The 16,686-nt window shown below is 43.5% G+C and overlaps 1 protein-coding gene across 1 annotated transcript in view; it reads left to right on the forward strand.

Annotated features, from left to right (window-relative positions):
• LOC310642950 (ADP-ribosyl cyclase/cyclic ADP-ribose hydrolase 1-like) overlaps positions 1-16,686 on the forward strand; it is a 74,419-nt gene that overhangs the window by 37,023 nt on the left and 20,710 nt on the right. The window contains exons 6-7 of the mRNA XM_083366941.1: positions 4,884-4,976; positions 13,389-13,475. Coding sequence (XP_083223067.1) covers positions 4,884-4,976; positions 13,389-13,475 — 180 coding nt within the window. The remainder of the gene's footprint in view (positions 1-4,883; positions 4,977-13,388; positions 13,476-16,686) is intronic.

Genomic DNA, 16,686 nt, shown 5'->3' on the forward strand with positions numbered 1-16,686 from the left:
TCCCTTCATGAGAGATGTGGTAGCCTAAGTAGTCTATCTTACTTTGGTAGAACTTGCATTTAGACAGTTTAGCATACAGCTTGGCAGCTCATAGTTTTTGGAGGACCACTCTCACAAGTTTCACATGTTCTGCCTTGGTTTCAATGTAGATTAAAATGTTGTCCAAATACACAAGCACACCCTTGTACAGTTGCTCATACAGAACCTCATTAATCAATTGCATAAACATAGCTGGGGCTCCCTGCAGTCCAAAAGAGATATTTCGAATTGGAAGTAACCCAGTGGGCAATTGAAAGTAGTTCAATTCATTCCCATCTCTGATGGTCACATGCTAATATGCCTCCCACATGTCAGTCCAGTTTAGTAAAGTTTTTGTCCTTGGTGAGGTGGGCTAGCATATCTTTCACCAGAGGTAGGGGGTACTGTGTTTAACCCTCTGTAGTCCACACATAGATGAAGGGTCCCATCCTTCTTTTATTGGAACAGGACTGCGGTCGCAACCTGGTATTGAGCTGGCTGAATCAAGCCTCGGGCCAGGTTCTTTATCAATGAACAACCAAAGTTCTTTCAGCTCTCTGGGGGTCATTGAGCACAGTTTCAGTTTTGGCAATTTGGCACTCAGTAGGATTTCTATAGCACAGTCAGTAGGTTTATGAAGGGGGAATTCATCCAAGCCCCTTTCACTAAACACCTCTTGGAGATCTCAATACTCTTTGGGGATGATAGGAAGGTTCTTCCCCTGCATGGCAGCCCCTAGTTCATGCTTCAGGATAGTTGCCCTACTAGTTTTGCCTCGGGTTTGGTAGGAGCAGTTTATTTGAAACTTTAGCAGGCCTTTCCTCCAGTTCACATAAGGATTCCACTTTTTTAGCCAGAGTAGACCTAGGACTAGGGGTCTTTCCATTCCACATTGTATTATGAAACTCATGACTTCTGAATGTGCCCCCATTTGCATTCTTATGGATTCAGTAGCAAAAGTTACTGGGATGCCCCCCATGATAGAGGCATCCAGCTAACAAAATGCCACCAGCACTTTTACCCATCTCAGTCAAATTCCCAGTTTCTCGACCAGTGCTGGATTTACCAAGAATTTGGTGGAGACCAAGTCTAATAGAGCTTGGAGACTAGCTTTCAATCAAGACCCAGGGAAACTCAGTTCTGGGATAGCATGACTGGGTCATTTACCAGTGGGTTGTTGTCGTAGTTGGTGTCCATTAACCCGTGGCTGTTGTCTGATGGAGTCGGAGTTCCCTTGGCTCTTTTTGGTGATGGGGTGAACTCCACAACCTCCACTCCTTTCAGCACTGTCTCTTTGGTCTGTGGTTGTACTTTAGTGGGCTTCCTCTTGGGATTTGGGTTGGTCTTATTTGCTGGACAGCCAGTTTTGCATTCTGCAGCTTGATGTCCCTCTTGGCCACATTTAAAGAATGTGTATATTTGGCTTGCAAAGTTTGGGATTTAGTTGTTTCTCTCTTCTCTGGAGGATTTTACTTCCAGGATCTCGCTGTGTGGTACTTGTTTCAGGCTTGGTCAATCTCTACTTCCTCATGCAGCAGTTGTGCAGGGTTGCAGAGGCCTCTCTTGCCACACAAGCATTGTATAGGTTGTTGTTCAGCTAACCTTTAAAACAACCGATGAGGATGTCTTCTGGCCAGTCAAGTGGAACTCTTTGGTGTATTCCACCACAGCTCTGCACTTTGTCTCACAGTTTTAATGTGGTCTCTGGCTTTTCAGTCAGAGAGGGTCCTCAAACCAGCAATGGAGTGTTATCATCATCCAGTGAGTCCCCATCAAATCTCACACCAACAGTTGGGCTTTCCTTCTTCGTGGGCCTGTGGCTGCAGCACCCCCTGGTGTGGTGGTTCTGGTAGGATCCCTCTATGCTGCTCCCATGGTTGCAGCTGCCCTGGCTGGGGTTGCTGAGACTCCCGCCTAATGGTGAGGCTCTCCTGGAGTCATCCTCCTCTAGGGCTTGACAATCATCCCCAGAGGTCAGTCTGGCTAGGGTCTCATGTGCCTTGAGACTCTGGAATCCTTCCATCATGGTGTGCATGGCTCACTTCATGAGGATGTCAGCATGATCAAGTTACTCCTTTAGTCCTCCCTTCCCATTCATCTTTCTTCTCAATGCCAATGGATCACGTGGGTTTCAATGAATGTCCCAGTCCAGTAACTTCCTCTGTCCACCTGGAGAGGTCCACCCCACAGTGAGCCTTGGTATAGGCTTCTCCCCAGTACTCTGCTTCCTCCTGGTCACTGCTTTGTGCAGACATTCCTTGCATGGTCCTCACAGTAGAGGTCGGTTTCTCTTGGATATCACCACTATTGCAGATTCTGCTTAATGTAAGGACCTAGCCCAACTGGCCCTCTCAGGAAAGTACAACTCTTGACACAAAGAGTTGGTTAATCAAAAGAACATTTACTGAAAAAAGAGTGGCTGCAGTCAACCAGAATCTAATATTCCCATGCAAAGCACCAAGCTATTCTTCCCACTTCAACACACACACACCCTGCCCAGTCCACCAGCAGCTGATACAGTGCTGCAAGTTTGTTTTGCGAATACTGAAGTACAGGATAGATAACAGGTCATCCTCAGGCTGCAGTGACCTTGGAGTCAGGCTGGAACTGGCTGGGAGGAAATCCATTCCATCTCCAAAGATGATCCCCCTCCCTAATTCCCATGTGGTTATGGCAAAAGTGAAAGTATGCAAAAAATGCTCCCCACAGAGTGTCTTCCTCCCCCTTCCACCAGAATGGCAGGGCAGCCAGAAAGAGGAACTGATAGAAAGTTCAGATGCATTTCAAGAATGATTTGACCTTTCCCTGGGAAGGAAAAGGAAGAAAAAAGAGGTGGAAAAATGAAGAAACAGAAAGAGTGAAGGATTTTATTTTAATTTTTTTAAAGAAGAGCAAGAACATCACTCAGTTCACCACTTACTTCAGTAGCAACCACCACGGGTATGCAGGTCCCCAGTATTTCTTTCTGCTGAAATATTCCCATTGAAAATAAAGCCCCTCCTTTTGACCTAAGGCAGGGCTTTTCAACCTTTTCACCCACCTGGAATACTGCATCCAGTTTTGGTCACCACAATGTAAAAAAGATGTCGAGACTCTAGAAAGGGTACAGAGAAGAGCAACAAAGATGATTAGGGGGCTGGAGGCTAAAACATATAGGGAACGGTTGCTGGAATTGGGTATGTGTAGTTTAATGAAGAGAAGGGTGAGGGGTGACATGATAGCAGTGTTCCAATATCTCAGGGGCTGCCACAAAGAAGAGGGAGTCAAGCTATTCTCCAAAGCACCTGAAAGCAGGACAAGAAGCAACGGATGGAAACTAGTCAAGGAGAGAAGCAACCTAGAACTAAGGAGAAACTTCCTGACAGTTAGAACAATTAACCAGTGGAACAACCTGCCTCCAGAGGTGGTGAATGCTCCAACACTGGAGGTTTTTAAGAAGAGACTGGACAGCCATTTGCCTGAAATGGTATAAGGTTTCCTGCCTGAGCAGGGGGTTGGACTAGATGACCTCCAAGGTCCCTTCCAACTTTATTATTATTATTATTATTATTATTATTATTATTATTATTATTATTATTATTATTATTATTATTATTATTATTATTATTATTATTATTATACTGTACCACTTTTTGGATATGGCAAGATCTGAGTACCACCAGTCCCCTAGCAAGGTGTCAAAAACTTGATAACCAAAAAAAAAAAAAGGAAAAAAGTGATGAAGTACAGATAGTCATCGACTTACATTGGTTCACTTAGTTACTGTTCAAAGTTACAATGGCACTGAAAAAAGTGCCCCCCAAGCCACAGCCGAGCAAGACACCTGCCTGCCCACCCAACAGCGCTCCTCCTCCTGTCCAAGGTTTTCATTGTTGTGAGCATTTCTGTTGAGGATTGACAGTGGGGGTGGGGTGGGGTTGTTTGGTTTTTATTCCCCCCATCTGCTGGGTGGTTGTAGCACGTTTTGGTCACTTCACAGGACCCTAGCACACTGTGACCATCATAAATATGAATCAGTTGCCAAGCATCTGAACGTAAATCACAAGACCCTGGGGATGCTGCAACATTCCAGCTGATCGGCACTTCTTCTGGGATTAGCAGAAGCACTGGGATCAGCACTGAGCTCCAGATGGAGCCTGGCACTGATCCTGGTGCTTCCGCTGAGCCCTGATAGCCCTGCAGCTCCAGTCATCTCTCACTCAGGCTTGTATGGTGCTGCCACTGGTTCAGCTCATTCCCCTCCCCTGCTACCACTTTTCTAGGATGGTCGCATACCACCTGCCAGGTGCCAATGTACCACAGGTGGTACCCGTACCACTGGTTGAAAAGCCCTGACCTAAGGTGTCAAAACAAATGCAGGGCCTTCATAATAAACAAATTAGTATTAATATTTATTTATTTATAAAATTCATTGGCTGCCCATTTTTCCATAAAGTAATTCTGGGAGGCTTACAATCATAATAATATGTGCACAAAAACTCATCACAGCATGATTAAGAGGATAGATAACCTTAGGTGAGGACAAGGTAAGGGATATCCCTTAAGATTTGGGCCATGCTCTGTTCATTTTGCTAATGCCAAAATTGAGCAAAGTCCTTTTTGGCTATGCCATCTTTGGGTTCCTTTTCTTCTTGGCTTTTGTTGTGAACTTGTCCCCATGGCTGAGAATTTTATGATGAGTAGCAGACAAGGCTCATCCACCATTCACTGTGTATGGCAAGTACACAGATCCATCAGAATGTATAAGAACCCAGAAAGACCAAATTAGGGTCTTTTTTCTCTTCTGAAAATAGAAATATACATTCAGTAGCAAAGGAGTTATATTTTAACACTTTGGCCTGATATATTTGCTTCTGTTTTTTCAGCATTTTTGGCAGAGTTGAAATTGTTAACTTAAACCCAAAGGAAGTTTCCAAGATGCGGATTTGGTTAATGCATGACATTGATGGACCTCAGAGGTATGTATGGTTAGCCCATGCGGAATATACAGTAGCACTGCTTTATTGCCACCATTCTGGATAACACATTTGAGATGAGCAGCTATATAAATTTAATAACTACAACAACTTTATTGATTAGCCCTTGGGCCATATCAAAGTGCAAAGTTCCAGCACAAATTGTTACTAAAATTTGATAAAAGCAATTTAAAATGGAATTAGAATACAATTTAAAATGAAATGGTAATAAAATACAATCTAAAATGAAATTGTAATAATGTACAATAATTTAAGATATAGATAAAATATGATACAATTATATTTCGGAGTCGCCCTTGCAATCTACCCCAATCAGCCTCACATATGCAAATCTCAACTGGACCATTTTGTTTAGGTACTGTGCTACATTAAATGTTATTTTCAAATTCTGGCCGGACATAAGGTAAGTTGTTTTGATATGGGGATCCCAATGGGTCAATCGTTTGGTATATAGACCAAGATACCTATCTCTCACCCTCTTATACAGGCAACAGTCAAATAGGATGTGAGCCAGGTCTTCTACTTCTGCTGCTCCGCAAATGCAGAGACATTCATTATAGGGTATAGCATGAAATCTCCCATATCTGACCATTGTGTCAAGCTTTTCAAATCTCACTTGCGTAAATATCTCCCTAAGATGTTTTGGGAGTTGTGACTTCAAATAACTGTCTACTTGAAAAGTACGTTGGTATTTACTCAGCCATTTCAAGTTACCCACCTTACCAAGGATAGCTATATCAGTTTGTGCTTCTATATCCTTAATTCTTTGGGCAACTCTTTTTTGGGATTGTTCTCCTGTTACACAAGAGACAGGAAGGCCACAGCTTCTTACAAAATTTGTTAGTTTGGTGATCCAGGAGATTTGTGGTTGTAGTTTTATTTGCTCTAGTAGGCATAACTTGGGGAATCTATCAGTCTCCATTTCATTAACTTTGCACCAGTAGTTATAAGCTCTAATTTTAGATAATGCCTGAATTGTATGAATTCCCAATTCAGCTCTAACTGCTGCAGCAGATGTTCTTGGATCTACACCCAAAATACATCTCAGGTGCTGGGACTGTGTTTGTTCTAAAACTGTGGTTGAGTAAAGACCCCAAATTTCTGCTCCATACAAGAGCATTGTGGTAACCTTAGCCTTATAAACCTTGATTAATGGGGCTAGGGACCCTGGGTAACTATGGTTCTTTAGTTTGAGCAGTAAATATACAGTAGCACTGCTTTATTGCCACCATTCTGGATAACACATGTGAGATGAGCAGCTATATAAATTTAATAAGTAAAACAGTATATATCAAAATGACTTCTTGTGTCTCTTGGATGTCTTTCCCAAAAATTGAATCCTTCATCCCTAGATGTAGTGATCTGTCTTTAGAAATATAATTAAAAAGAAATATATTAAAAAGAATTTTTATTTATTTATTAAATTTATTGACTGCCCATTTTTACCACAAATTAATGATTATACATTCATAGCTACCAATTACTATTTCCTTTTAGCATAAGCAACATCATTAAAATAGAAAATAGGCGATGAGGAATATGCCCCCCCCCCAAATTAAAAGCAAGAGATAAGAAAAAAGAAAAGGAAATAGAACTGCATCTAGCTGAGCCCAATACCACCAACAGGCCACCCTGTATCTTCCTAACCTCAGAACCCACTTCAGACCACATCTTAAGAAAGAAGGATTCTTGGAGACAAGATTTTCCAAGCAGGAACTTTTACTAAGAAATAGAAGATAGCAGGCATAATAGAAAGGATCTCACAGATCGATATTTTTAAAGTGCCCCCAAGCAAACCCCACCCCACCCCACCCCACCATTCATTCGGTCAGTTCTGGATCAGCCAAGCTCCAGGTGGTAAGCCCATCATGGGAGAGGAGAGATAACAGTCTGTTTGCAGCAGGATCATTTCCACCCCCCTCACACTTCATTCGGAGAAACAAATTCTGGCGAGTTTCATTCCTCCCTTTTTCCACCCCCTTTCCTAGTTGCCCGTAAGATGAGAGGCAATGCCTAGTGAGAAAGCAATTGATTGTATTGTGATGGATTGCAGGCAGGCAGAATAAATAAAGGTTACATTTAAGGGAGGAACTGAAAGCCATAAAGCTCCATGCCTGTTCCCTCTCCCCCTTGGGAATGGCAGAATCCAGGGGGAGATGAGATTTAGGGTTAGCTCAAAGAAGATAGTTAGAAATGAAAGATAAATGGATTCTGACAAGAGCCTCACTTCCATCACAACAATGGGCATTATTTTCTAAAACTTCTCACCTCCCTCCTTCTCTGGATTTCCTTTATTTCACCCAACTGTTATCAGTATTTGCATGAACAACATGGTGGTCTAGTGGTGGAGATGCTTGCCTCCCACTCGGTAGATTGTGAGTTGAATCCTAGGTAGTGGCAGATGTTTCTCTCCTAGGGTGCAAAGAAAAAATATCTGCTGCAAACTCTGCATGGCATCAGGAAGGGCATCTGGCCAGTGGTGGGATTCAAATATGTGAACAATCAGTTCTCTGTGTGGATGTCGCTTCCGGAAGTCCATTCTAGGCCTGGGCAACAAAAAATTAGTTACCGGTTCTGCCGAACTGGTGCAAACTGGATGAATCCCACCACTGCATCTGGCCAGTAAACAGTCAGCTCCATTCAGTTGCCTCGACTCTAACCTAAATTAAGGGATTATAGGGTCATAAAAAAGGAGTTATTGTCAGTATTTGTGTATGAGCACACAAACACTCATAACATTTATTATTTAAGAAGCACCTTTTATGCAGGTATCCTTGTAACAATGCCTATGCCACCCGAAATTAAATTCTCCAGCAAACTATTGTTTACTTTGAGCATTCATTTTCCAGTGCAATCTCCACTTTGTAGAAAATCTAGATTGAATTTTATTGCATTCTTGGCTTCTACCACTAAAAGACACTGTCCCCCATGAATACACTAGATCTTGCTCATCTTAAAATGCAGCAATGATTTACAAGTGTAAGTTGATAGCACAGTTAGCCAGATGTTTAGCTTGGATTTAGCATTTTCCTTCACCTATCTAGTCCATCTCAAGGACCTAGGATAGGCAGAGGTTGTTATTTATAAAGGATATATAATTATATAAATATAGAATATATTTATATTGTATATTAATAATTTGGCTAATATAAAATAGAGGGACAAACTATTTTCCAAAGCACCCAAAAGCAAGAGAAGGACCAATGGATTGAAAATAATATAGGAGAGAAGCAACTTAGAACTAAGAATAAATTTCCTAACAGTGAGAACAATCATCTGGTGGACTGGTTTGCCTTCAGAAGTTGTGGGTGCTCCATCACTGGAGGCTTTCAAGAAGAGACTGGATAGCCATTTCTCTGAAATGGTATAGACTCTCCTGCTAAAGCAGGGGATTGGACTAGATGACCTCCAAGTCCCATCCAGCTCTTATTCTATATTCTATGTTCTATATATAATTAATAATATATACAGGTATATTACTATGTGTAGATAATCTACAATTAAATCCAAAGTCTAAGACTGGTGGAAATTTAACAATTCATGTACTAAGCAAGGACTTAAAAATTATTAAGATATTGCCTAAGAATATAGGCAACTCAGTCATGACGCTGCTTGTACTCAGTTTGTGAAATATTGCAGGATACAGTCACCTATACCAGAGGTTTAATTTTTCAAGCTTTTCATGCTGGAGCCCATCCTCAGGGAATTTCTCTCTAGCGAGCATACACTCTGCTAGAGAGACATTCCCTGAGGATGGGCTCCAGGACGAGTCCAAGACTCGTCCTGGAGCCCATCCTCCAGGACTAAACCTCTGGTATAGGTGACTGACTCAGACTGGATCCTGCAATACTATCTGGGACATGCCTTCATTTGTGAAATATTGCTGCAGCTACTGATCAAATGGTCAATTGTTTCATCATTTTTCTGCAAAAACATTTGCTGGTTGTTTGTTACATGTCGGATCTTTTTTTGTTCTTGTTAGCTGCAAAGTCATGTCTGACTCATCGTGACCCTATGGACAATATTCCTCCAGGCCTTCCTGTCCTCTACCATCTTCTGGAGTCCATTTAAGCTCACACCTACTGCTTCAGTGACTCCATCCAGCCACCTCATTCTCTGTCGTCCCCCTTCTTCTCTTGCCCTCAATCTTTCCCAGCATTAGGCTCTTCTCCAGTGAATATTTCCTTCTCATTAGGTGGCCAAAGTATTTGAGTTTTAACTTCAGGATCTGGCCTTGTAAAGAGCAGTCAGGTTTGATCTCCTCTAGGACTGACCGGTTTGATCACCTTGTAGTCCAAGGGACTGCAGGAGTCTTCTCCAGCACCATAGTTCAAAGGCCTCAATTCTTTGGCGCTCAGCCTTTTTTATGGTCCAGCTTTCACTGCCATACATTGCAACTGGGAAGACCATAGCCTTGACTATATGCACTTTTGTTGACAGGGTGATGTCTCTGCTTTTTAGTGTGCTGTCTATATTTGCCATGGCTTTCCTCCCGAGGAGCAAGCTTCTTTTAATTTCTTGGCTACAGTCCCCATCTGCAGTGATCTTGGAGCCCAGGAAAATAAAATCTGTCACTACCTCCATTTCTTCCCCATCTATTTGCCAGGAATTGAGAGGGCCGAATGCCATGATCTTGGCTTTCTTAATGTTAAGCTTCAACCCAAGTTTTGCACTCTCCTTCTTTACCCTCAACAAGAGGCTCTTTAATTCTTCACTTTCTGCCATTAGAGAGGTATCATCTGCATATCTTAGGTTGTTGATATTTCTTCCGGCAATCTTAATTCCAACTTTTGATTCCTCTAACCCTGCCTTTCTCATGATGTGCTCTGCATATAAGTTAAATAGGCACGGCGACAGTATACAGCCTTGCTGGACTCCTTTCCCAATTTTGAACCAATCAGTGGTTCCATGTCCAGTTCTCACTGTTGCTTATTGGCCCACATATAGATTTCTCAAGAGACAAATAAGATGGTCTGGTACGCCCATCTCTTTAAGAACTTGCCACAGTTTGTTATGATCCACACAATCAAAGGCTTTAGCATAGTCAATGAAGCAGAAGTAGATGTTTTTCTGGAACTCTCTAGCTTTCTCCATGATAAAGTGTATGTTGGCAATTTGATCTCTAGTTCCTCTGCCTCTTTGAAATCCTGCCTGTACTTCTGGTAGTTCTCGATCCACATACTGCTGGAGTCTAGCTTGTAGGATTTTAAGCATAACTTTACTAGCATGAGAAATGAGTGCAATGGTGCGATAGTTTGAACATTCTTTGGCACTGCCTTTCTTTGGAATTGGAATGTAAACTGATCTTTTCCAATCCTGTAGCCACTGTTGAGTTTTCCAAATTTGCTGGCAAATTGAGTGTAGCACTTTTACTGCATCTTCTTTTAAGATTTTGAATAGCTCAGCTGGAATACTGTCACCTCCACTAGCTTTGTTGTTGCTCAGCTTTTCTAAGGCCCACTTCACTTTACATTCTAGGATGTCTGGCTCGAGGTCAGTGACCACCTCATTGTGAATATCAGGGACATTAAGCTCATTCTTGTATAGTTCTTCTGTGTAATTTTGCCACCTCTTCTTAATCTCTTCTGCCTCTGTTAGGCCTCTGCCATTTTGGTCCTTTATCATGCCCATTTTTGCATTAAACGTTCCCTTCATCTCTCCAATTTTCTTGAAAACATCTCTGGTCCTCCCTATTCTATTGTTTTCTTCTATTTCTTTGCACTGTTCATTTAAGAAGGCATTCTTATCTCTTCTAGCTATTCTCTGGAATTCTGCATTCAATTGGGTGTATCTTTCTTTTTCTCCCTTGCCTTTCGCTTCCCTCCTTTTCTCAGCTATTTGAAAAGCTTCCTCAGACAGCCATTTTGCTTTCTTGCATTTCTTTTTCTTTGGGATGGTTTTGGTTGCTACCTCTCGTACGATGTTGCGAACCTCTGTCTATAGTTCTTCAGGCACTCTGTCTATCAGATCTAATTCCTTAAATCTATTTGTCACCTCTACTGTATATTCAACAGGGATATGATTTAATTGATACCTGAGTGGCCTAGTGCTTTTGTGAGATGGCCTCACAAGATCGATGGTTCTTCCAAGTAAAAAAGGCAGCAAGTAGGGATGCAATCATATGAAGCTTTATTTAACGATAAAGTAGAGAGAAAGAGTTCCCTGGCATGGAGGCATCCATGCCTGGATTGAGCTCATAGCATGAGAGTGTGAGAGAGAGGGGAGAGCAGTGTGAGAGAGAGAGTGCGCAGCGCCTGAGCAGAGGTTTTTATGGGGGGCCACGGCCCCTCCCTTACCAATTAACTCTCTCCAATGGGGATGCATGGGCTGGGGACCCCTGACCCACCAGTGGGAGCAAAGAAGCCTCTTTGCTCCCATCTGATGACCTTTTTGGGGAACTGCCATGGCTGGCACAAAAACATCTAACAGCTTTTTCCTACTTTTTTCAGTTTAAGCCTAAACTTTGCAATGAGAAGCTCATGGTCTGAGCCACAGTCAGCTCCTGGTCTTGTTTTTACTGACTGTATAGAGCTTCTCCATCTTTGGATGCAGAGCATATAGTCAATCTGATTTCTGTGTTGACCGTCTGGTGATGTCCATGTGTAGAGCCGTCTCTTGGGTTGTTGGAAAAGAGTGTTTGCTATGACCATCGTATTCTCTTGACAAAATTCTATCAGCCTGTGCCCTGCTTCATTTTGTACTCCAAGGCCAAACTTGCCTGTGATTCCGGTTATCTTTTGGCTTCCTACTTTAGCATTCCAATCCCCCATGATGATAAGGACATCATTTTTTGGTGTTAGTTCTATAAGGTGCTGTAGGGCTTCATAGAACCGGTCAATTTCATCCTCTTCAGCACTGGTGGTTGGGGCATAGACTTGGACTACTGTGATATTGAATGGTTTGCCTTGGATTCGAACTGAGATCATTCTGTCATTTTGAGGATTGTATCCCAGTATTGCTTTTCCTACTCTTTTATTGACTATGAAGGCTACTCCATTTCTTCTGAGGGATTCTTGCCCGCAGTAGTATACCTGATGGTCATCTGAATTAAATTCACCCATTCCTGTCCATTTTAGTTCGCAGATACCTAAGATGTCGATGTTCAGTCTTGTCATCTCTTATTTGACCACATCCAGCTTGCCTTGATTCATGGATCTTACATTCCAGGTTCCTATGGAGAAAAAATCTTTACAGCATTGGACTTTCCTTTCACCACCAGACACATCCACAGCTGAGCGTCCTTTCGGCTTTGGCACAGTCGCTTCATTCTTTCTGGCGCTACTAGTACTAGCCCTCTGCTCTTCCCCAGTAGCATACTGTATTGGACGCCTTCTGACCTGAGGGGCTCATCTTCCAGCGTCATATCGTTTTGCCTTTTGGTACTGTCCATAGGGTTTTCATGGCAAAGATACTGGAGTGGGTTGACATTTCCTTCTCCAGTGGATCACATTTTGTCAGAACTCTCTGCTATGACCTTTCCGTCTTGGGTGGCCCTGCACGGCATAGCTCATAGCTTCATTGAATTACACAAGCCCCTTCGCCACGACAAGGCAGTAATCCATGAAGGGGGTCGGATCTTTACCTTTGTGCAATTAGTTGGCAAAGCTTCTTGAGCTGCTAAAATAAAATCTTCAGTTTCTTCTTCTTATTATTATTTCAAGAGCAAAGTAACCCTGAGACATTAAAAAGGGGGGAAAACAAATTCAGGAAGAAAAAAAACGGATGGGTGAGAAAAGGATTTAATATTCTAATCATCTTTTGCCATATTGTGTAATAAGAATTACTCTCCAAGAGCCCCAAGGTGGGTTTGTAAAATGCAAGAGAAAGGCAGGCAGCTTAGAAAAGAGGGCAGCATGGAAAAAACAACAGTAGAGTCATGAGGAAAATTATTAAAACTTCTGAGGGCCCCCATTATTATTAATCTAAACATTATGATCAATAGCTTTTTCATGCCTTGTTCTTTAGTTTTTTCTGTTTCTTGTTTTAGATCTCCCTTCTCCCCCTGCCAACTGAGCCTGATTTTACATTTTCTTTAATTATACTAATGTTACTGTGAACCCTCCTACAAATATTGCAAATGTGTTATCTATGCGTGCAATGCAGTATAAGAGGAAAAAAATGCAATTAAAAATGTTCTGTGTATTGATACCTTTTGGTTTGCTTAAAAGGTGGGTGCTTGGGGAAGACTGATTATGCTGATTCAGGTGTTTAGGAATGAGGTTATCTTGAAAGCACTAGAGAGATTTTTAAACTATTGGAAAAATATTTATTCAGGAATCAGGCACCAAGTTTTTTATTTTCTGGAAGGTTTTTGCAGTTTTCTGTATGCAAATGTTTGTGACTTAAAGAGAAAATAAGCACTTAGAACTAATGTGTGATGGCTTCTATTGCCAGGGAAACTTGCACAGGACATTCCATTGCACAGTTGAGAGAGATCTTGGAAAACAGAAATATAAGTGTCTCCTGTGAAGACAATTACAGGTAATTTCTGTGCAGCAGAATTGTTAAGTATTTGGTTCTTGCTTGAGTAAGATGAGGTGTTCAAACAGCAACAAGTTTATTCAGAGACAGAATGTAATGTATAATATTTAAAAGTGCATTTGACAGTTGTTGTTTGACAGTGCAGGTTTGACAGTTCCCTCTGACAGCTGCGAGTTGACAGCTCCACATGTGGTTACCAGCTGTGAGTTGACAGCTCCACATGCGGTTACCGCTGACAGCTACAGGTTGGCAGCTCCACATGCGGTTACCGCTGATTGGTTAAGAACACAAGCGGCGGGAGAATCCTCGGCAGGGGATTGGGCGAAGGCTTGCCGGCTTCAGTATAAAAGGTGTATTATATGTATATAGTTCAGTTATGTGGGGAAATTTATGTGTTAACTTCATTGGTTCATAAAGGTTAAGCATTTGACAGCTGAACATGAGGTAAACCGATGACAGCGGAACACGAGGGAGTTTTGACAGCTGTCAAAACTCCCGACTCGCGCATGCGCACGAGTTGACAGCTCTCGGCTGTCAAAGCAACACAAGCCGCAGCACGAGGAACCGAACTGTCAAACGAACCGCAAGCTGATTGGAGGAGAAGAGAAGCGGGAAGAAGACCGGCTTGTGATTGGACCGATCGACCGGCACCAGACTATAAATAGCCAAGTGTTCCTGTTACCTTTTGGCTCTGTTCTAATAAACGTGTTAAGGTTACCAGCTGTCTGGAGTGGTTTGTCCAGCCACTTTACTGGCGACGAAGGTGGGATCCGCTTCTCGAGCTGAAGTCACGGCCAGGAAAGCAGTTCCTGGCCAACCGAGCTAAGTCACTGGAAGTTTTAACTTCCACAGTGAAGCGGACCACCGAACCTTGACAGCATGGCTAATTTCGGACGAGTGAGAGAATTCGACACTCACCACCCCGAGCGATGGGAATCGCACCTGGGGCAGGTCGAGGGGTTCCTCCTCGTCAGCAAAATCACGGATGACAGAGCCAAAGCAGCAGCCCTTCTCTACATCAGCGGGCCACCCGTCTATGATGCTGCTGTCGGGCTATTCAGCCCCGTACCGATCACCGAGGTCCCATATGCCGAGCTCATCGACCGGCTTAGCAAACACTACATGCCGGCCCGCTCGGAACTGTACTGGCGAGTACAGTTCGCCCAGCGAAGACAGCGGCCGGATGAATCTGCGAACGACTTCATCGCAGGAGTCCGGCACGCTGCACGAAGCTGCAACTTCCCCGATTTAGAAGAGCGGATCCGGGACCAGGTGGTCATCGGCCTGAGAGACGAACGCCTCAGGAAGAAACTCACGTCAAAACCTGAGATGACGCTTGCCCAGGTCTCACGGGAGATCTTGGCATATGAGGACAACCATAAGAAGTCCCTCACCCGAACAGCAACGGAACCCCAGAGCAGCGTCCACCAGGACGAAGCATCTTTCAGCGACGAAGAGTCCATTGACTTGACCGACACGGACGCCATACAACGCCGTATGGAGAGAAGGCAAAACAGACGCAGTGACACCAACGACCGGTCCAAGCCGAGAAACTTCGCGCCAGTTCAACGTGAACAACGCAACGTCTGTGCCAGTTGTGGGGGCAACCATGCCCGGGCCAATTGCCGGTTTAGGAGCACTAAATGCCACAACTGTGGCAAGACTGGCCACATCAAACCCGTCTGCCGAAGCCGTCCCCGTGACAATCTGCATGAAGTGGAGGCTACCCCCCCAGGTACGATCTCCTACCGAGCCAGTAAGGGGAAAATTCCAGAAGCGTTAATAGAGGCAATTGACAGGGTGCACAATCTGAGCCCTAAGGTAAAAATTAAAACTAAGCTGCAAGGGGTCCTTTGTGACATGGAGGTGGATTCAGGCTCAGCTGTAACACTAATTTCGTTTAAGACGTTTAGGGAAGTCTGCCGGAACAGTAAAAAAATAATACCGTTAGAACCTCCTCAGGTTCAATTAGCAGACTACCAGAAAACTCCAATTCAGCTTAAGGGTAAAGCTAAGGTCTGGGTGGAGTACAAAAAGTTCAAGGGACCCCTAGAAGTAATAGTCACCAGCGGAAACCGCACTAATCTAATAGGGTTAAATTGGTTTAACCCCTTAGGAATCGCCATTACTGGCGTCAACACGGTACAAACGTCAAACCTCGAGGCCGTCTGCAGAAAATATGCAGACGTGTTTGACGGTTCTTTAGGCAAATATACAGGTCCGCCCATCAACCTTAACTTGAACCCCGCCATACAACCTGTCAAAATCAGGGCCAGGAGGGTCCCCTTCGCCCTCAAACAAAAAATTGAGGATGAACTGGAACGCCTCGTCAAGCTGGGGGTCTTAGTACCTACTGACGGGGGCAGCTGGGAAACCCCCATCGTAACTCCAGTAAAACCTAATGGACAAATTAGAATATGCGCTGACTATAAAGGGACCCTGAACTTAGCGCTCAATGCCCATTCTTACCCCATTCCAGCAGTAAGGGATGTCCTAGCTTCTATTCGCTCAGGCGCCATTTTTGCGAAATTAGACCTCACGCAGGCGTATTTGCAATTGCCTGTGACAGATGACACTGCGGTTGCCCAGACAATTGTCACACACCGCGGTGCATTTAAAGTGACAAGACTACAATTTGGCATTTCGGCAGCCCCAGGCATATTTCAAAGTATCATGGAAAAAACTTTAAAAGGAATTCCCGGGGTTTCTCCTTATTTTGATGATGTACTCATCGCCGGAGAAACAGAAGCCATTTTAGCTGACAGGTTGTCAGCTGTACTAGACCGGTTCAGAACTGCCGGATTTAAACTAAAGAGAGAAAAGTGCTCTATAGGAGTTCCGTCTACGGAATTCCTCGGGTACAAAATCGATGCCCAAGGCATCCACCCTACCAATGACAAACTAAAAGCTATTCAAGCAGCCCCCAGCCCCAAAAACAAACAAGAACTTCAGGCGTTTTTAGGACTATTAAATTTTTATCACGCCTTCCTGCCCCACAAGGCTACAATTGCTGAACCGCTTCATAGATTATTAGACAAGGGCAGTCCCTGGACCTGGACAAAGGTACACGAGAATAGTTTCCAGTCACTTAAAAACATCATTTGCAAAAGCTCCACTGTCACCTTATTCAAAGAGGACGCCCCTGTCTGCATCGCGTGCGATGCATCTCCATATGGAATAGGAGCCGTCTTAAGCCACCTAGACCAGGATG

Source organism: Vipera ursinii, assembly GCF_947247035.1.
Source record: "Vipera ursinii genome assembly, chromosome: 7".
In the NCBI taxonomy this organism is placed as follows: domain Eukaryota; kingdom Metazoa; phylum Chordata; class Lepidosauria; order Squamata; family Viperidae; genus Vipera; species Vipera ursinii.